The following is a 15534-nucleotide window of genomic DNA, read 5'->3' as shown; positions in this document are numbered from 1 at the left end:
GCCCTCAAATTAGCTTGTATTCCTGCACAACAATCTCGCCTCCTTTCCTTTTTCTGATCCTGTCCCTTCCACCTTTTCTTTTCTTGCTTTTGGCTTAGATTAGCAGTTCTTCTTTCTCCAGCCTAACAGCCACAGCTTCCCATTTTTTTTCAATATTAATGGCCCTCATGGTGACAAATTTTCACTTGCACAGCGTTGCCTGTCCATGCATGGACAATTGACATATGGTTGAAGCATCCTATTTGAAATGGGCAATCTATTCTTGATTAGCTACAGATTTCAGAGCAACATCAAGAAAGTCCATTTCATCTCTCCCTACGGGATTCAGTTCATTGGATATGAGGAAGGACAGCACTTTTCTCTCATTGACAAGCATACATTTCTGTCAGTGTCTCACGGATCCTGTCACATGCCAGATGCATTCTTGACCAATCCTTCAATTGTATAGTATAGTAACAGCTACTTTTGTTACTTTGTTCACCCACTTGCATCCATTGCAACTCTGATACTTGCCCTCTATCCTAGAGAGGCAGACATTCAGAGAATATAGCTGTGTGTCTTACCAAATTATTGTGTATAAAACACCTGTGATACTCACCATATATTGGTTTTCTATATAGTGCATTAACTTCAATACCATTACAGATGTACCTTATCGTTAGCTAGCTTTTTTTCTGGTTTAGATCCATTTGTTGTATAAATATTTCATGGAATACTTCCTTTGTTTTACTTACTTACCGTATATCTGTGCTGGTACCAATATGGAACATGTCATTGTTCCTGTTTGTGCTACTGCAGAAGCCATTTGGCTACTTTTGCCATTTGTTGTGAAACCCTGCTTTCTTAGTAGCTGTAACTTTAGGCAGATAAACGTAGATGTGCATCCTACATACAATATGCACTGAAGCAGAGAACAAAGTTAGATTTGAATTTTGATATTTCTTTCCTGCTGAAGTCCTCCTGCTGGAATCAAGATATCTTGCTAGCCCCACCCTCACACCAGCTCTTTGATGCTGATGGAATGTGTTGTGTCCTGGGTCTGTTGAGGCAGCTCAGCAGGCCCAGAAGTGTTGCAAATGGTCCCGGGCATTCCAAAAGCTGCCCAGGACCAGACTGGCTGGCGCCAGCCTTGTGCACAGGCGCAAGGCGCGAAAAAGGGAGAATTATGATAGGCTGTTTGGGAAACTATAAAAGGCCTGCGAGCCTGTTGCTTGTTGAGTGGAACTGGATTGAATAAAGAAGAACTTGGTTGAAACTGGTTGTGCATGTCGCTTCAATGCCGCGAACCCCAAGACATAATAGAATGGACTATGCATGTTTTGGATATCTACAGAATGGTTGCTGTTTATTTGTGTCAACTGATTGCTTTCTGGGGAAACCGACATCCTTTTGTGTGCTTTCAGGGGCTCAGAAAAGTTTAAGTTTACCCACTCAGAAACTTTCCAAAAGAATTATGGCTGACATAAGGCTCAGTTATGGTTTAGTTAAGTATCAGTGGCTTCTTGCTAACTGGGGTTACTCTAGCAGAGCAGCAGCAGCCACTGAAGCTTTTCTTAATCACATTTCCTTGCCCACACTTGGGAACAATTGTCTGCCTTTATCCAACCCAACTGTCTTGAACTTCCTTCCTGGAGATATGAGAGAGCTTTTTTCTGTAAACCGCTACCTTCTCCAGATAATAAAGCTGCTATTATGTCTGGCCCATGTGTTAGTCACAGAGACCATGATAAAGAGCTTTGAACTGTGATTTTTTTTTTTTTAGTGGTCATATGTGAATTTACGTTACCCATCCCCATTTAGTGCTGATGACATGTATGACATCTATCTGTTTTTACAATTGCTCTGTTGATCTCAGAAAGCAGAGATTTGCAGGAGTCACTTCTACTAGCATGTGTGGTATGCATATTCTGGTGAATCCCCCCCCCAAGAATCTTTAACTTCTGAAATACTCTCATGAACCACGAAAAAGTAACCAGTTACTCTCCAGCTAGACGGTAGAGTTTTGATGATGCTCAAATGATATTTGTTAAGAGAGAATAGAGAGAGAGAAAGAGACCAAGTAGCAGCTTCTCTGGTCCTAATGGTGGGTGTGGATCAGAGGCCTAGCTAAGTGTTCCTTGCTTTCTTCAAGTCTCTCTGCTCCTTTTCTTACTCTAGAGACCCCGGTGCTGTTTGTGCCAAAATCAGAGCATCCAGAGAAGGTGCTGGTACTGGAGGGGGGCAGTGCAGTGCTCTCGGCCATTGTCTCCAAGGAGTCAGTTGCGGTCAGCTGGGAAGGACCTCGAGGGAACCTGGTGGCAGGGGAGCACTGCCAGCTGCGCAGAGAAGGACGGGTCCACAGCCTCTTACTGAGTAACGTAGGCAAAGCTGATGCCGGAGAATATATCTGCCATTCTTCTCATGACCAGCTGCATTTTGAGCTCAGTGTGAAAGGTAAGAGATTCGTGCAGAAGCTGTTCACTGTCCTGGCAATTCAAAAGGCAATCAGATATCAGCCCACCGCAATGGTCCTGGGTAGTGTGGTCATATTTGGTCTTTGGGAATGTGCCAAAGGTCCTGCTCCACAAAGCAGGAGATGGGATCTATACTCAGTTAATTTTTCTTCTTGGTTATCAGTTTGGGAGGCTTTCAGAGGCCATGGCCAATTATTTAGGGACCACCTGTGACCCTAGGCCTAGGGCATCAGGTTGGCATCTTTGTCTTATGGAATACCTTAATAAATAAAATACAGCCTGCTCAAGATGGATGACCATAGTCAAAAAGGAATGAGTTTTTCTGTTATATTAAAACAAGGGTTTTGCAGGCAGAGAAACTTTGGTTACATTCAGCCATGGGATGGGCCATACTGGTCAAAATTCTCCCAGCAACACAATCACAAAAGGAGTCTGTCAAACTAAGGATCCTATATATCCCAGCTGGACTTTTTGTCTCTTTAGCTTGTTTGACTGTGGAGACTGTAGATCTTCTAATCTATCAGACTGGCTGGCTTTGTTTGCAAGAGGGGGCCTTGTGATCACGCAAGACACAAACTGGAAGCTTTAAGGTTAATTTCCCAACCTTTCTGATGTATTGCTCAAGCAGTTGGGAAGAGGGGAGGGTTTCCTATTATTTCTTCAGTAGTTCTTGCTGTAAAAATGTGTGGCTGTTTTTTGCAATAAGGGAACTATTGGCAGTTATTAGCTATGAAAGCTAAATAGACCATTTGTGTGTAGAGGCAATATATTCCTAATTGGCATATGCTTGTGGTCAAGCAGTATGACAACTGTTATAGTCTACTGAGAGACTTTGGATACGTCTGCCTGGTCACTGTTGAAACCTAATACAGGGTGAAACACACCCCTGCCTGATTCAGTAAGGTTGTTTTTGTTCTGGGGTACACAACAATGTTCAGAATTCTCTTCTAGGTGCACCAATAATTGACCAATAATTCTGGATTTTCATCTATGTTTGATGCAGTTAGCCTGACTCTGGAGTAACTTCAACTTAGTAGCCAAATATGCACTTTGAATCTCTAAGTCTCAGGTGTATTTGTTGTCATCTTTTGTTAAAAAGATCCCAGGTTGCACAAGCAGAGAAATGCTCTTTCCTGAAACTTCATTGTGCCAGGCAAAATAAAGAGGTCTAAGCAGTGGTGGGATTCAAATATGTGAACAGCCAGTTCTCTGTGTGGATGCCACTTCCGGAAGTCCATTCTGGGCCTGGGCAACAAAAAATTAGCTACCGGTTCTGCCGAAGTGGTGCGAATTGGCTGAATCCCACCACTGGGTCTAAGCCTGGGAGGAGTATAGTCATAGCCCTTGGAGTAACTGACCTTGAGAAGAGGCAGCAAGGACTGTCCTTTTTGTGGACACTTTTTCTGCTGTAGATATGTTTGAGCCAGAGTGAACTGTAGTCATGGGGTCTAATAGTTTAGAAAGAGAGCAAACTAGGACTGTGAAAATCTGCAAAAGTGGTGAGTTGTGGCATATTGGGGATGCATTGGAGATTTCCAGTCTACTCTAAACTCCCAATAATTTGACTTGGGTTCTGCCAGTTGCCAAGATCCGATTCTCCTAATCAAACTATTCTTTACCTACCTCAGAACTGCTGGTGAAGTTTGTTCGGGGTCTCTCAGATGTGACAGCGCTGCAGGGTGACACAGTATTGTTCTGGTGTGAATTGTGCAAAACCAAGGGTGATGTAACATGGCTGAAAGATGGGCAGGAGCTGGAATCCAATGAACACCTGGAGATCCGAGCAGAGGGACGAGAGCGTTCCTTGACACTCAGCAATGTGAGGACTGAAGACGCTGGCGAATATTCATGTGAAAGCAAAGATGACCGTACTTTGGCTATTCTCACAGTCCAAAGTAAGTTCTTTGGAGAAGTTGGAGAGCAGATGCCTTGCATGGAAAAGGTCTAGTTTCAACTTCTAGTATGCTTAGGTACAACATTACGTTAATGTAAAGCATCCTTTGGCCCCACTGATTAAAAGAAGGCAGAGGTTGTATGAACACATCCAGATCATATCAAATGGAGGAAGAACACAGTCTTCCTTAATTAGAAAATTATTTAAATAGTTCTTGTTTCATAACAGCATGTACATGCTTCCCAGGCTACAGGGTAATTCTATTATCCTCTGTGCATTGCTACACAGGTAGTCCTTGGCTTATGGCCACAATTAGCCCAAAACTTCTGTTGCTAAGTGAGACATTTGTTAAGTGAGTTTTGCCCCATTTTACGATGTTTCTTGCCAGAGTTATTAAGTGAATCACTGCAGGTGTTAGGCTACTCACATGGTTAAGTGAATCTGGCTTCCCCCTTGACTTTGCTTGTCAGAAGTCCGCAAAAGGGGATCACATGACCCAGGGACACTGCAACCGTCATAAATGTGAGTCAATTGCCAATCGTCTGAATTCTGATCACATGACCCATAGGGATGCTGCAATGATCATAAGTGAGAAAAAGGGGCATAAGTCACTTTTTTTCAGTGTCGTTGTAACTTTGAACAGTCACTAAAGGAACTCTTGTAAGTCGAGGACTATCTGTACAGTGGGTGGAGCTGATGTCCACAAATATGCAAAAATCAATGAATGAGATGAAATATAGAAGGAATGAAGAGCAATGAAACTAAGCTTCAGTACAAAGAGGCAAATCTGGATGTCCTAAGACAGGGGTCTTCAAACTTGGCAACTTTAAGACTTGCGGACTTCAACTCCCAAAATTCCTCAGCCAGCCAACCAGCCAGGGCTGGCTAAGGAATTCTGGGAGTTAAAGTCCTCAAGTCTTAGAGTTGCCAAGTTTGAAGACCCCTGATTTAGATCATCACTCCGAGTCAGCTTAGCCCAGGGGTCTCCAAACCTGGTCGCTTTAAGACTTGTGGACTTCAATTCCCAGAATTCCTCCCATGCTGGCTGAGGAATTCTGGGAATTGAAGTCCACAAATCTTAAAGCGGCCAAGTTTGAAGACCCCTGTCTTAGGAGATAAATCCCATGGTAATACCATGTGGGTGGTACTCTGGGGGTCTTCTATTGGATTGGTTCTGGGTTAGCAAACTCCATCGAATCTGAAATGGCACCTTTTTCTCAGTCCCTAGGTTGGTGGATATAATTTCTGAGCTGCACAATTTAACCGTGTTAGAAGGGGATGATGCCACCTTCAAAGTGGTGATATGTCCAGATGATGTCAGGTTGAATTGGCAGCTGAATGGACAAGATGTAGTGAATAGTGAGCGGTTGACCCTAGCCAAGAACGGGTTATGCCATTCCCTCATCATACGACAATGCCGCTTGAGTGACACCGGCATAGTCACCGTCCGTGCGGAAGGTCTGTCGAGTTCAGGCAGACTCAGTGTGCAAGGTAAGAGGAACAGCAACACACCATGTATGTTGCTTTTTGATAAATGCAGATACTTGGGCAGGACTACCGTGCATTAGTGATACTAATTAGTAATTAGTAATTCTGATTAGTTAGAGTTTCAAGGGGGTTATCAGCTAATGCCAGGGCTGTGTCCTTTCTTGTCTTACAAATTCCATGCTAAGAAAATATAAATTCTTTACTCAAAATAATATCTCTGCTTACTTAGTTTGCATAATTTATGCTGCTTCTTTAGCCCTGTAGGGAAGATAACAGAATCCCTTTTGGAAATTCTACTTTGACTTCCCTTCCTCTTTGAAGATTTATCTAGGCACAGCACGTCAAATTTTCAAAACTTTATCTCTATAGCCCTGCAGGTTCTGAACTTGTTCTTTTTATAAAATAAGTGCTGGGGTTCGGAGTCTTCTGAATTCTATGTTTGTAAACATGCCAAACTGACACAGGCCTTAGGAAATAGCCTTGAATCCTGGCTTGTCTCTCTGTAAAGAGGGAGCGATGGTGGCCTGGGAATGCATTTGGGTTAGAGACGTATCGGCTAGTATTCAACCTTTAAGCATTATTTTTGCAGAGGCTCAGGTGCTGTTTGTGCAGACATTGTGTGATTTGGCGGCTGAGGAGGGGCAGGATGTTCGCTTGGAAGTGGAACTGAGCGTGGAGAGTGCGGAGGTGCAGTGGATGAAGCAAGGCGTCTTACTCCAGCAGAATCCAAGATACTCCATGGAGGTACAAGGGCCAAAAAGGGCCCTTACCATCCATCACATTGAGCTTGCTGACCGAGGCACCTATCGCTGTGAGAGCCTGCATGATCGCACCCAAGCCAGACTGAGTGTGGAACGTAGGTCTCATTTCTATCCTGATCTTGTTTTCTCTCATAGTTGTACATTGTAAATCCTTGAGGGAGGGTCGGTGTAACTTTTTATCTTAGGGGTTTTTTCCTCCACTGACATCTCTGTTGAATGTGAGAATTCCTTTAACAACGATTAGCTGAATATTACCAGTTGCTTGGGAAGCTCTACCTGCCTAATTAATTTAACCCTTTCTGTAACCCTAAACATTCATGCATTCCATATTCAGTTCCTCTGGTACTTGTTTCATTTCCATCCATTTTTTCCCTTTCCTTCCCAGTGCATGTAGCTTTTCTTCTCACTCCCTTCCCTTCCCTGTTTATGCTAAAAGGAAAGATAACAGTGTCTGAATGTGTGTACTTGCATATTTCTGAATGTAAGTGATTTATGCATGAGTAAAATAGCTTGGCATATGCAGATAAGAAATCAATTTTTTTAAATAAAGTACATTATTTTACAGATACTTATTTTTAACTAGTAATTTTTAATTCAGTTCCTGCAATCTCACTTTTGTCTTAGCCTTGCCTTTTTGGAATCTGAGCTTTAGCAGTTATATACCTAGTGGCCAAATGCAGTAGAAGACACTGCATAAGACTGTTGCCTTTGTTTATCTTTTATATATACATATACAATGTTCACTTGAGTTAAACATGATTCATGGTGATAGGTCCACATTGCTTGCTTGGCAACAATATGGAAGTGAGCTGCCATTGCCGCCTTCTGTGATATTTTTTTTTAAATATCCCAGTTTACCCCAGAGTCCTGGAATTTCCTCTTGGTCTCCCTTTAAGTATTAGCCATGTCCAACCCTACTTAGCTTTTGTGAGATTCATTAAGATATCCCTAGTATTGACAAGCTTCTTGTGAGGAAGAATTATCTCGAATTCTAGTTCAGCTAGTAGTTCATTCTGATAAATGTGCTGAATCAGTTCAAATCCTTCCACTCTGTTACCAATAAATGTATGAGTATGGATTCTACCCAAGTAGATCAGAGAAACATACAATTTTCTTGCTAGCGGGAGTCACATGAGAAATATCCTATGATTCTTTATCTGCTGAATTAGAGTCTGAATATTGTATACACATTTCCTGGTAACTTGATTTGATTTGTAAGGAGCAAATAAACTCCTTTCATGACAAAACTGGATCTATCACAGACTTTTTTTTTCTTCTCCAGCCCGGAAAGTGATAGTGAAGAAACCGCTGTTGGATGTGGAGACATTGGAAAAGGAGACAGTGACCTTTGAGCTTGAGCTATCTCACCCCAATGTATTGGGGGTCTGGACGCGTGATGGCATCCGTGTGAAGCCTAGTTCCACCTGCCAAATGAGTGCCACTGGTTGCATGCACAGCCTGACGCTGCAAAGGCTCACACTAGATGACACAGGAACTGTGGCCTTCACTGCTGATACTGTGAGGAGCTGTGCCCGCCTTACGGTCCGAGGTACTGGACCAGTGGAGGGAGGACTGCAGAAAGGCAACATTGGTGCTGGAAATAATGTAGGAGAAAGCCACTGCGATCATGCCCAGATTGTAATGTCCTGAAGGGCATCTAGCTGGCCACTGTAGGAAAGAGGACGCTAGATTAGTTACTCTTTGGCTTAATCCTATTTTCTAACAGAGTTAATATCCAAAACTCAATGTACCTGCAGAGCAGAGCAATTGATAGCAACAGCGGTGTGGGAAAACTGGGCATGGGAAGTAGGACAGGTACTGTAGATAAAATGGTGTCTTTCAAACTGAGGATAAGGGATGCAAACTGGTGTGGTTTGCCTAAGTACCGTCTCTTGAAGACATTTCATCTTTTTAGTCTCCAAAATTGTGCATCTTCAAGCTACTTGCAACTGTATTTAGAGCTGTGGTGGCGCAGTGGTTAGAATGCAGTAATGCAGGCTAATTATGCTGACTGCCGACTGCCAGCTGTTCGGCAGTTTGTTCCTCACCAACTGAAGGTTAACTCTGCCTTCCATCCTTCCGAGGTTGGTAAAATGAGGGCCCAGATTGTTGGGGGCAATATGCTGACTCTGTAAACCGCTTAGAGGGGCGGTAAAGCACTGTGAAGCGGTGTATAAGTCAAAGTGTCATTGCTATTGCTATCTCTGTCCTTGCAGAGCCACCAGTTACAATGCTGCGCTTGCCCCAGGACTTGGGAATTCCCGAGACAGGCTCAGCAACATTTGAGTGTGAACTGTCACGACCCATGGCTGAGGTGAAGTGGTACAAGGTGAGAGTATTACCTCTATCAATGTCCCCACTTCCTTGACCTTCTCTATCGCTCCAAGAATGGGCTGTCCTGAAAAGTCCTCTTGATTTATTCAAGGGAACCTTCTTGATTAATATGATCTCCATGTTCCCTCACTTCCCTCTGTGTCCTCAGAACACCTGACAGCTGCCCGTAGTCTTTCCTCCATCTTTCCTTTCTTGGATCTAAAACAGGCCCTGTTCTCTATGTTTTTAATTCTCATAGGATGGCAAGGAGATCCAGGTGAGCCCCAATTGCCGCATATATTCAGTGGGACGTCGGCGCCTCCTGCAGCTCAACCATTGCAGCCTTGAAGATGCTGGCGAATATATATGTGATGCTGGTGACTGCCGAGCTTCCGCCAAACTGAGGGTCTTTGGTATGGATGGCTAGGGCTATGTATGAGAGCAGAAATGAGGGAGGGGAGGCTTGGGATGGAGCTCCCCATACAAAGCATCCTCACCTATCATGTTCTGGATGAAGGCAAGGCCCCTTTGGCTTTACCACTTCCCTGGCTTTTGCCTCTAGTGGCCTGGAGCAGGCTGGTGAACATCCAATGCCCAGTGTGCTGTAGTGAGTCAGAATCTCCTTTAGACTTTCAAGGCTTATACAGAAAGCTAGATGGGAAATAAGAGCCAATGAATATTTAAGTGGGTTTTAGAAGAGATACATAATACATGGTTACTAGCCCAGTCACTAGATAGCATCTCCATGTATATGCCTGAAATGGACAACTTCATGACCCATAAAAATAAACACTATTTCCTGGAAACATCTGCCTGGCCATTCTTGGAAACAGGCTATGAAATAAGGATTATTTTGGACCTTTCCACTCAGAGACAGCAATCTGACTGAATACTTGTTGCTGAACATCAGTGTTGCTAGAGAGCTGTTTTTTCTCCTGTCCTGCTTGGGGCTTCTTAAAAGTAGCAGGTTGGCCATTACAAAAAGCAGAATGGGACAGTAGATGAATGTTTCTCTTGATCCAGCAGGAGAACTATATTAGACTATACTAGCCCAAAAAGCAGGGAAAAGTTGACAGCATTTTTGTCCCACCGACATATTTTAATAAAAAGCATAGCTTTTGTGAACTGCTGCTCACTTCATCGGGGTGCGATGGCTCAGTGGCTAAAGACATTGAGGTTGTCAGCTGGAGACAGTGCAATGGGGTGAGCGCTCATTAAATTGCCCCAGCTCCTGCCCACCTAGCAGTTTGAAAGCATGCAAATGCAAGTAGATTAACAGGTACCACTTCGATGGGAAGGTAACAGCATTCCCTGCACCTTTGGTGTATAGCCATATAAGCATTTTCAGACAACACTGGCTCCCTCAGCCAAGAAACGGAGATGACCACAGTGCCCTAGAATTGGACACGACTGACAGGGAAATCTTTTCCTTTACCTTGTTGATTTCATCAGATGTTAAACTGATGGGGGATTTAAACATTTTTGTGGGATTTTGATGAAATAAGAATGGAGAAAGCCTGGGTATGCAGATGCAGGTTACATGAGATAGACTACAAGTACCTCATCAATCAACAATTTTAATGGGTTAAAAACCCATTGTGCTTGATAAGACCTTCTGAGATAGCCTTTAACCTTTTGATGAATGTGAATTTTTCAGCCTCTCACCCAATAATACTGGCAATAGCGTACTGTAGTTTACCATAAAACAGCCATTTTGAACTCTTATTCCGGTGTTCTAGGAGGGTAAAATGCTCTCCTATGATTTTCTCCTTGATCCAGCAGGGTTCTTGCTATGTTCTTGTAACCAAATTACAGTGGTAGCTCTTACAATCTTAGAAAATGTGTTTGTTTCTCATCATGACTTTTGATATATTTTTCACAGTTCACATCTGTTTGTACTAGTGACAACTGGGGGAGTACCACGATCAAGAGTAGAGTTTTAATTGAATACTTTCAGGGAACCCACATGAGTCCACACATCACTTTTGTAAAAACTTTTCAATTCTAACTGCATGGGCTTTCTCACCCGCACAGAACGTCAAGTCCAGATTGTGCGAGAGCTGGAGGATGTCCGTGTGCAGGAGAACGAGAATGCTGTCTTCATATGTGAGGTCTCCCTAGCGGAGGTGAAAGGTGAATGGTATCACAATGGAGAGAGGCTCAAAGTCACCAGCACTGTGAAAATACGGCAGGAAGGTAAGTGTACCCTTTCATTCTTGCCATGGCAATGGATATGAGATTTCTTGATTAGAATACAAGGGGGAAGATAAATAAAAAAAACAATAGATGACATGAGACCCTAGCTTGTACAGAATAGGATAAACATAGCTGGAGTTAAACTAGGCTTGGAATGCACTTGTGACACGCTGACCCAAATGGGCCAATTCTTATCATTAGTAGGAAATACTGTGTGTGGTATGGGTGCAACTAAGACTGATAACATCTTCCTTGTTGTACTAAATTTGTATGTAAAAACTAATAAAATCAAGATGTGCAGTGAAGATTATGTGAGGTCCATCTAGTGAAGATCATATATATGGTAGTTGCAACTTGGAATATACAGTAAAAGAGATAAATTATAAAGAACATGAACGGATGAAAGAAAGAAGGTGTGAAAAAAATGTAGGGACTGGCCTTAGAGAGCGAAAGAAAACAATGAACCATGAAGGAGATAAAAAGGCAAGTCACCTTTGGGAAACAGGAAAGTATGAGAAAGACACTCAAAATAACCCCATCTTCATTTTATTTAACTAGCTTTCAAGACTCTGGTATTCTAACCTACAACAATAGGAAGGAAGGAAGGAAGGAAGGAAGGAAGGAAGGAAGGAAGGAAGGAAGGAAGGAAGGAAGGAAGGAAGGAAGGAAGGGCCTATGGAACTAAGATAAAGAGAATGGGGGTAATAGATTAGGTTTTGTATAGGCATAAAATGTGCAGATCATATTTTTGCTTTCCAGTAGCATTGAGAAATGAAGAAATCAAAGAAAATCTACTTTATACTTGTTGTTTTAGACAAAGTGAAAAGGTTTGAATTATGGAATGTTGTCCACAAATATGGAGCTTAAACTTAGTTGCTTATTGTAATAGGAGCAATGTATCATGGCGATAATGCATGCTTCTGAATGAATGGAATACTAAGTAAATGTTTCAGCAGTACCCAAAGACTAAAACAACAATGTGTGATATTCCCTCAGTTGTTTCATGTATATATGGATAAATGCAACTGTGTGCCGGAGGAAAGGGCAGGAAATGAATCTGCCTATGAAAACAAAATGAAAACAAAACAAAATAAAACAAAAATAAAAATATTGGTCTTCTAGAAGAGTGATAGACCTATTATTACAACCTTTAATTTATTGGGCAAGATGGAGCTTATAAGTAGATCAACAGATCATCTTCCTACTTCATCCTGTCCCCCATTCTGTCAACTAGGGATACTTTTGGAACCATCTCTTCCCACAGGATTTGATCCATTTAAGGCATTTTTCTTAGATGAAAATGTTGGTTGTGGCTCATTTCTGGGAAGTGAGAGAGGTTGAAGCCAGGCAGTGTTGCTTCTCTGGGATGGCCTCCCATAAAGAGTATGATTAGCTACACAAATATAGCCTTCCGGAAGCTCGTTAAGCCCAAGTTAATTCAGGGGTTAATTGCGGCACAATGGGAGTTTTGTGTTTTGGCTTTAACATAACTTTAACTTAAATACACCATGGATGTTTCCTTGTTGTTTCATAACTGCTATGAACTGCCAAGAATTTTGAGATGTAGCTTATACTTAAATAAAATAAATAAACGAATATATCTTTTTCCAGTTTCCTGGAAAAATGGCATTTGCTTGTTGTGGCAGAGACCCTTGTACACTGAAAGGTGGTGAGCTGATCAGTGAATAACAGAAAACAATGTGTTGTTCTTCCAAGAAATACATATTTCCTTGCCGGAAACAACAGCTAAATGGTTGTGTGAGTCAGGTGTCCGGTCGGTTTCTCATCTCCAGTCAAAATATCCATGGAAAGCAATACCCAATAATGACCAAACGGGAAGGTGGCATTAAGTTTCTTTAGAAACTTAAGTGGCCAACAATTGGTGGACAGCTCCTGATGCAACTGTATCATTATCAGACACATCATAGACTGGACAGAAACTTTTGTATGGGGCAAAAAGAGAAAACACTTCTGTGACAGTGAATCAACTAAAAGGAGCTCTGGATGCTTTCAACAGGCTGTGGTTGACAGAGAAACAATGTTATGAGGATATGTCCCTTAAAACTGGTTATCAAAATGTACTCATGCTATGATATGTGGCAGATGACAATTTGCCCATAGATTAAAAACAAATTGGGGAAAATGTCAGCTGAGCAAATAACACATCCTCCTATTTCAGATTGTAACAATGGTAGAAAATATACTTAAAAATCTGAACAACCGAGTGCTCCAAGTACTATTCTCAAATTATTATTTTTTTACAAAATAGGCTTCCAAATATCTGGGGTAATACCTGGGGAGAAAGCAAACTGGGGGGGACAGGGAAGAGCCTGAGAAAATATCTGAGTGGCTTTTCTTATGCACTCATCCCTTGGAGGGTAGTTTGGCTGCTTAAAGAATGAAGATAAAGAAATAAAAAAGATAGATCAAAGAGCCAACTTGAAATTAGTCTCACTGCATTAAATACAAAGTTATAAATATTTTCAGTCCTCAGGGTAAGCTCCGAAAAATTAATTCTGCACATTTCAGTGAAGTCAATCAAAATGAAGAAAAACAACTTTTGGAAAAGCCCATGACAAGGCCGTGTTTGCACACTGCTCAGAGCCCAACAGGATAGCATAACAAATCAAGATATGAATGAGCAGCTTGCTGCCACACATAATTTTGCTTACCAAGCTTGCATGCACCTTTTGCTTGGTTCCTGCCTCTTCAAGGCAGGGGATCATTACATCAATATACAGCCCATTCACATAACTTCAAGCCTCATATGAATGCGGTGCAAACTTCCCTGCTTCCAGTTTTCTATTTAATTATTGGAAGAGAAATAAATTAAAGACATAGTTAAATAACAAGACATGGTTAAAACAAGTCAGGATGCGTAGGACAACCTGATTTTATGTGATGATTTCTTATAAAGCATAATTTCTCCCTGAGAATGGGTTCATGTCTTATTCTAAACAACAACAACAAAAAACCCCCTGCATTGTAATTGTTATATGCAAAGCGGACTTGTGATTAAAGAACCCACTGCGATTGCTATGAAAAACATCATGTTGGCCCCTTCTTAGCTTGTGATTCCTTCTGTAATGGTATGTGGGAATGACCTTGAAAGACAGGAGGAAAAGTCACAGACTAGAAAACAGATAAGAGGCAGCCTGGCAGCAGAAGCAAGGGGGACATGGCAACCTCTCAGAAGGGACCCTCCCCAATTTCTTGGGTTGTACAGTAAACGATGCAGAAGGAAGTCCTATTTCAAATTCAGTTTCAACCAAGAGAGTAATAATCTAACACTGAAGAAAGGGGACAGAGATGGAGTGGATGGTTACTGAATGACAGAGACTCTCTACTTCAGACATGTCAAACACAAGGCCTGGGAGCTGGATGCAGCCTGCGAAGTGGTTTCATGTGGCCCGCGAAGCCATCCTGGAAACAGTGAGGGAATGCCCCCCATTGCCTTGGCCCTGGCCCAGGCTGGCCGGGAGCCAATGTACAATTTTGTGGTGGCCATCTATGCTGAAATGCATTCAGTCTTAGCTCCACAAGGTGCAAGGAACCAGCCCCTGCCGCGTTGGCCCCGCCCCCTGGGGCATGCTGGGGAAGTGTCACCCTTTTTGAGGAATGAAGAAATACATCATGCCTTGGCCTTGCCCCGGTCCCACTCCCTTCTGCCAGAGACCCTCAGATCTGTCCCACTCCTGCCCAGGCCCCCGCAGGCACCCTTGACGTGAACGATGTAGAGCTGGCCATGCCCACCCAGTAGGCCACACCCACTCCATCCACGCCCACCCAGTAGGCCACATCCACCCTGGCCACGCCCCCCCAGCCCCCCCAAGGGCAACCGCAATGCTGATGTGGCCCTCAATGAAATTGAGTTTGACACCCCTGCTCTACTTTCAAAAACATTTTATCCCCTATTGGGCCTATCAATAATCATAATGGCTCCCCCCCTGCCCCCTGATTTATGGGAAGAGATATTCGAAGAAAGCCAAGCCTTTCTTTCCATCCAGGAGACTCTCTTTCCAGTCTCTGGTTGAAGTGTTGACCTTGGAGTGGCAGTGGGGGTGGAAGCCTCTGCCTTCCAGCCGAAAAACCTGCAAGGATGGTGAAAGATGTCCGCTCTCGTTTAGGAAGTAACCTTGATTGGGGGTGGGGTAGGGAGTGAAAGCAACATCTGCTAATCTTTAGCCTTGCCTTGGAGCATGTCTTCCAATGTACAACACTTCTCTTTTCTTTCTGATTAAGCGTACACCTAGCTCTCCCTTTGGTGACTTCCTATCAGTTTTTACTCTGTGCCTTGATTTCAAAACAGCAATGTAGTGGGGGGATAGGATCACATCATAGGCAATCACTACTGATCCATGCAGTTGTAGCCTACATTTATTGTATTGCAATAGGAGGGGATTTCCTCCCCCCCCCAGGATTTGAAAAC

General features: G+C 42.8%; 1 protein-coding gene across 1 annotated transcript in view; it reads left to right on the top strand.

Moving 5' to 3' along the window:
* Nucleotides 1-15534, top strand: part of OBSL1 (obscurin like 1) — a 73768-nt gene that overhangs the window by 54642 nt on the left and 3592 nt on the right. The window contains exons 17-22 of the mRNA XM_029284004.1: nt 5569-5838; nt 6425-6691; nt 7879-8145; nt 8813-8925; nt 9169-9322; nt 10944-11105. Coding sequence (XP_029139837.1) covers nt 5569-5838; nt 6425-6691; nt 7879-8145; nt 8813-8925; nt 9169-9322; nt 10944-11105 — 1233 coding nt within the window. The remainder of the gene's footprint in view (nt 1-5568; nt 5839-6424; nt 6692-7878; nt 8146-8812; nt 8926-9168; nt 9323-10943; nt 11106-15534) is intronic.

The sequence above is a fragment of the Protobothrops mucrosquamatus genome, unplaced genomic scaffold (assembly GCF_001527695.2).
Source record: "Protobothrops mucrosquamatus isolate PMUCROS unplaced genomic scaffold, P.Mucros_1.0 scaffold324, whole genome shotgun sequence".
Taxonomy (NCBI): Eukaryota; Metazoa; Chordata; class Lepidosauria; order Squamata; family Viperidae; genus Protobothrops; species Protobothrops mucrosquamatus.
This window is presented reverse-complemented; position numbering and strand designations above follow the sequence as displayed.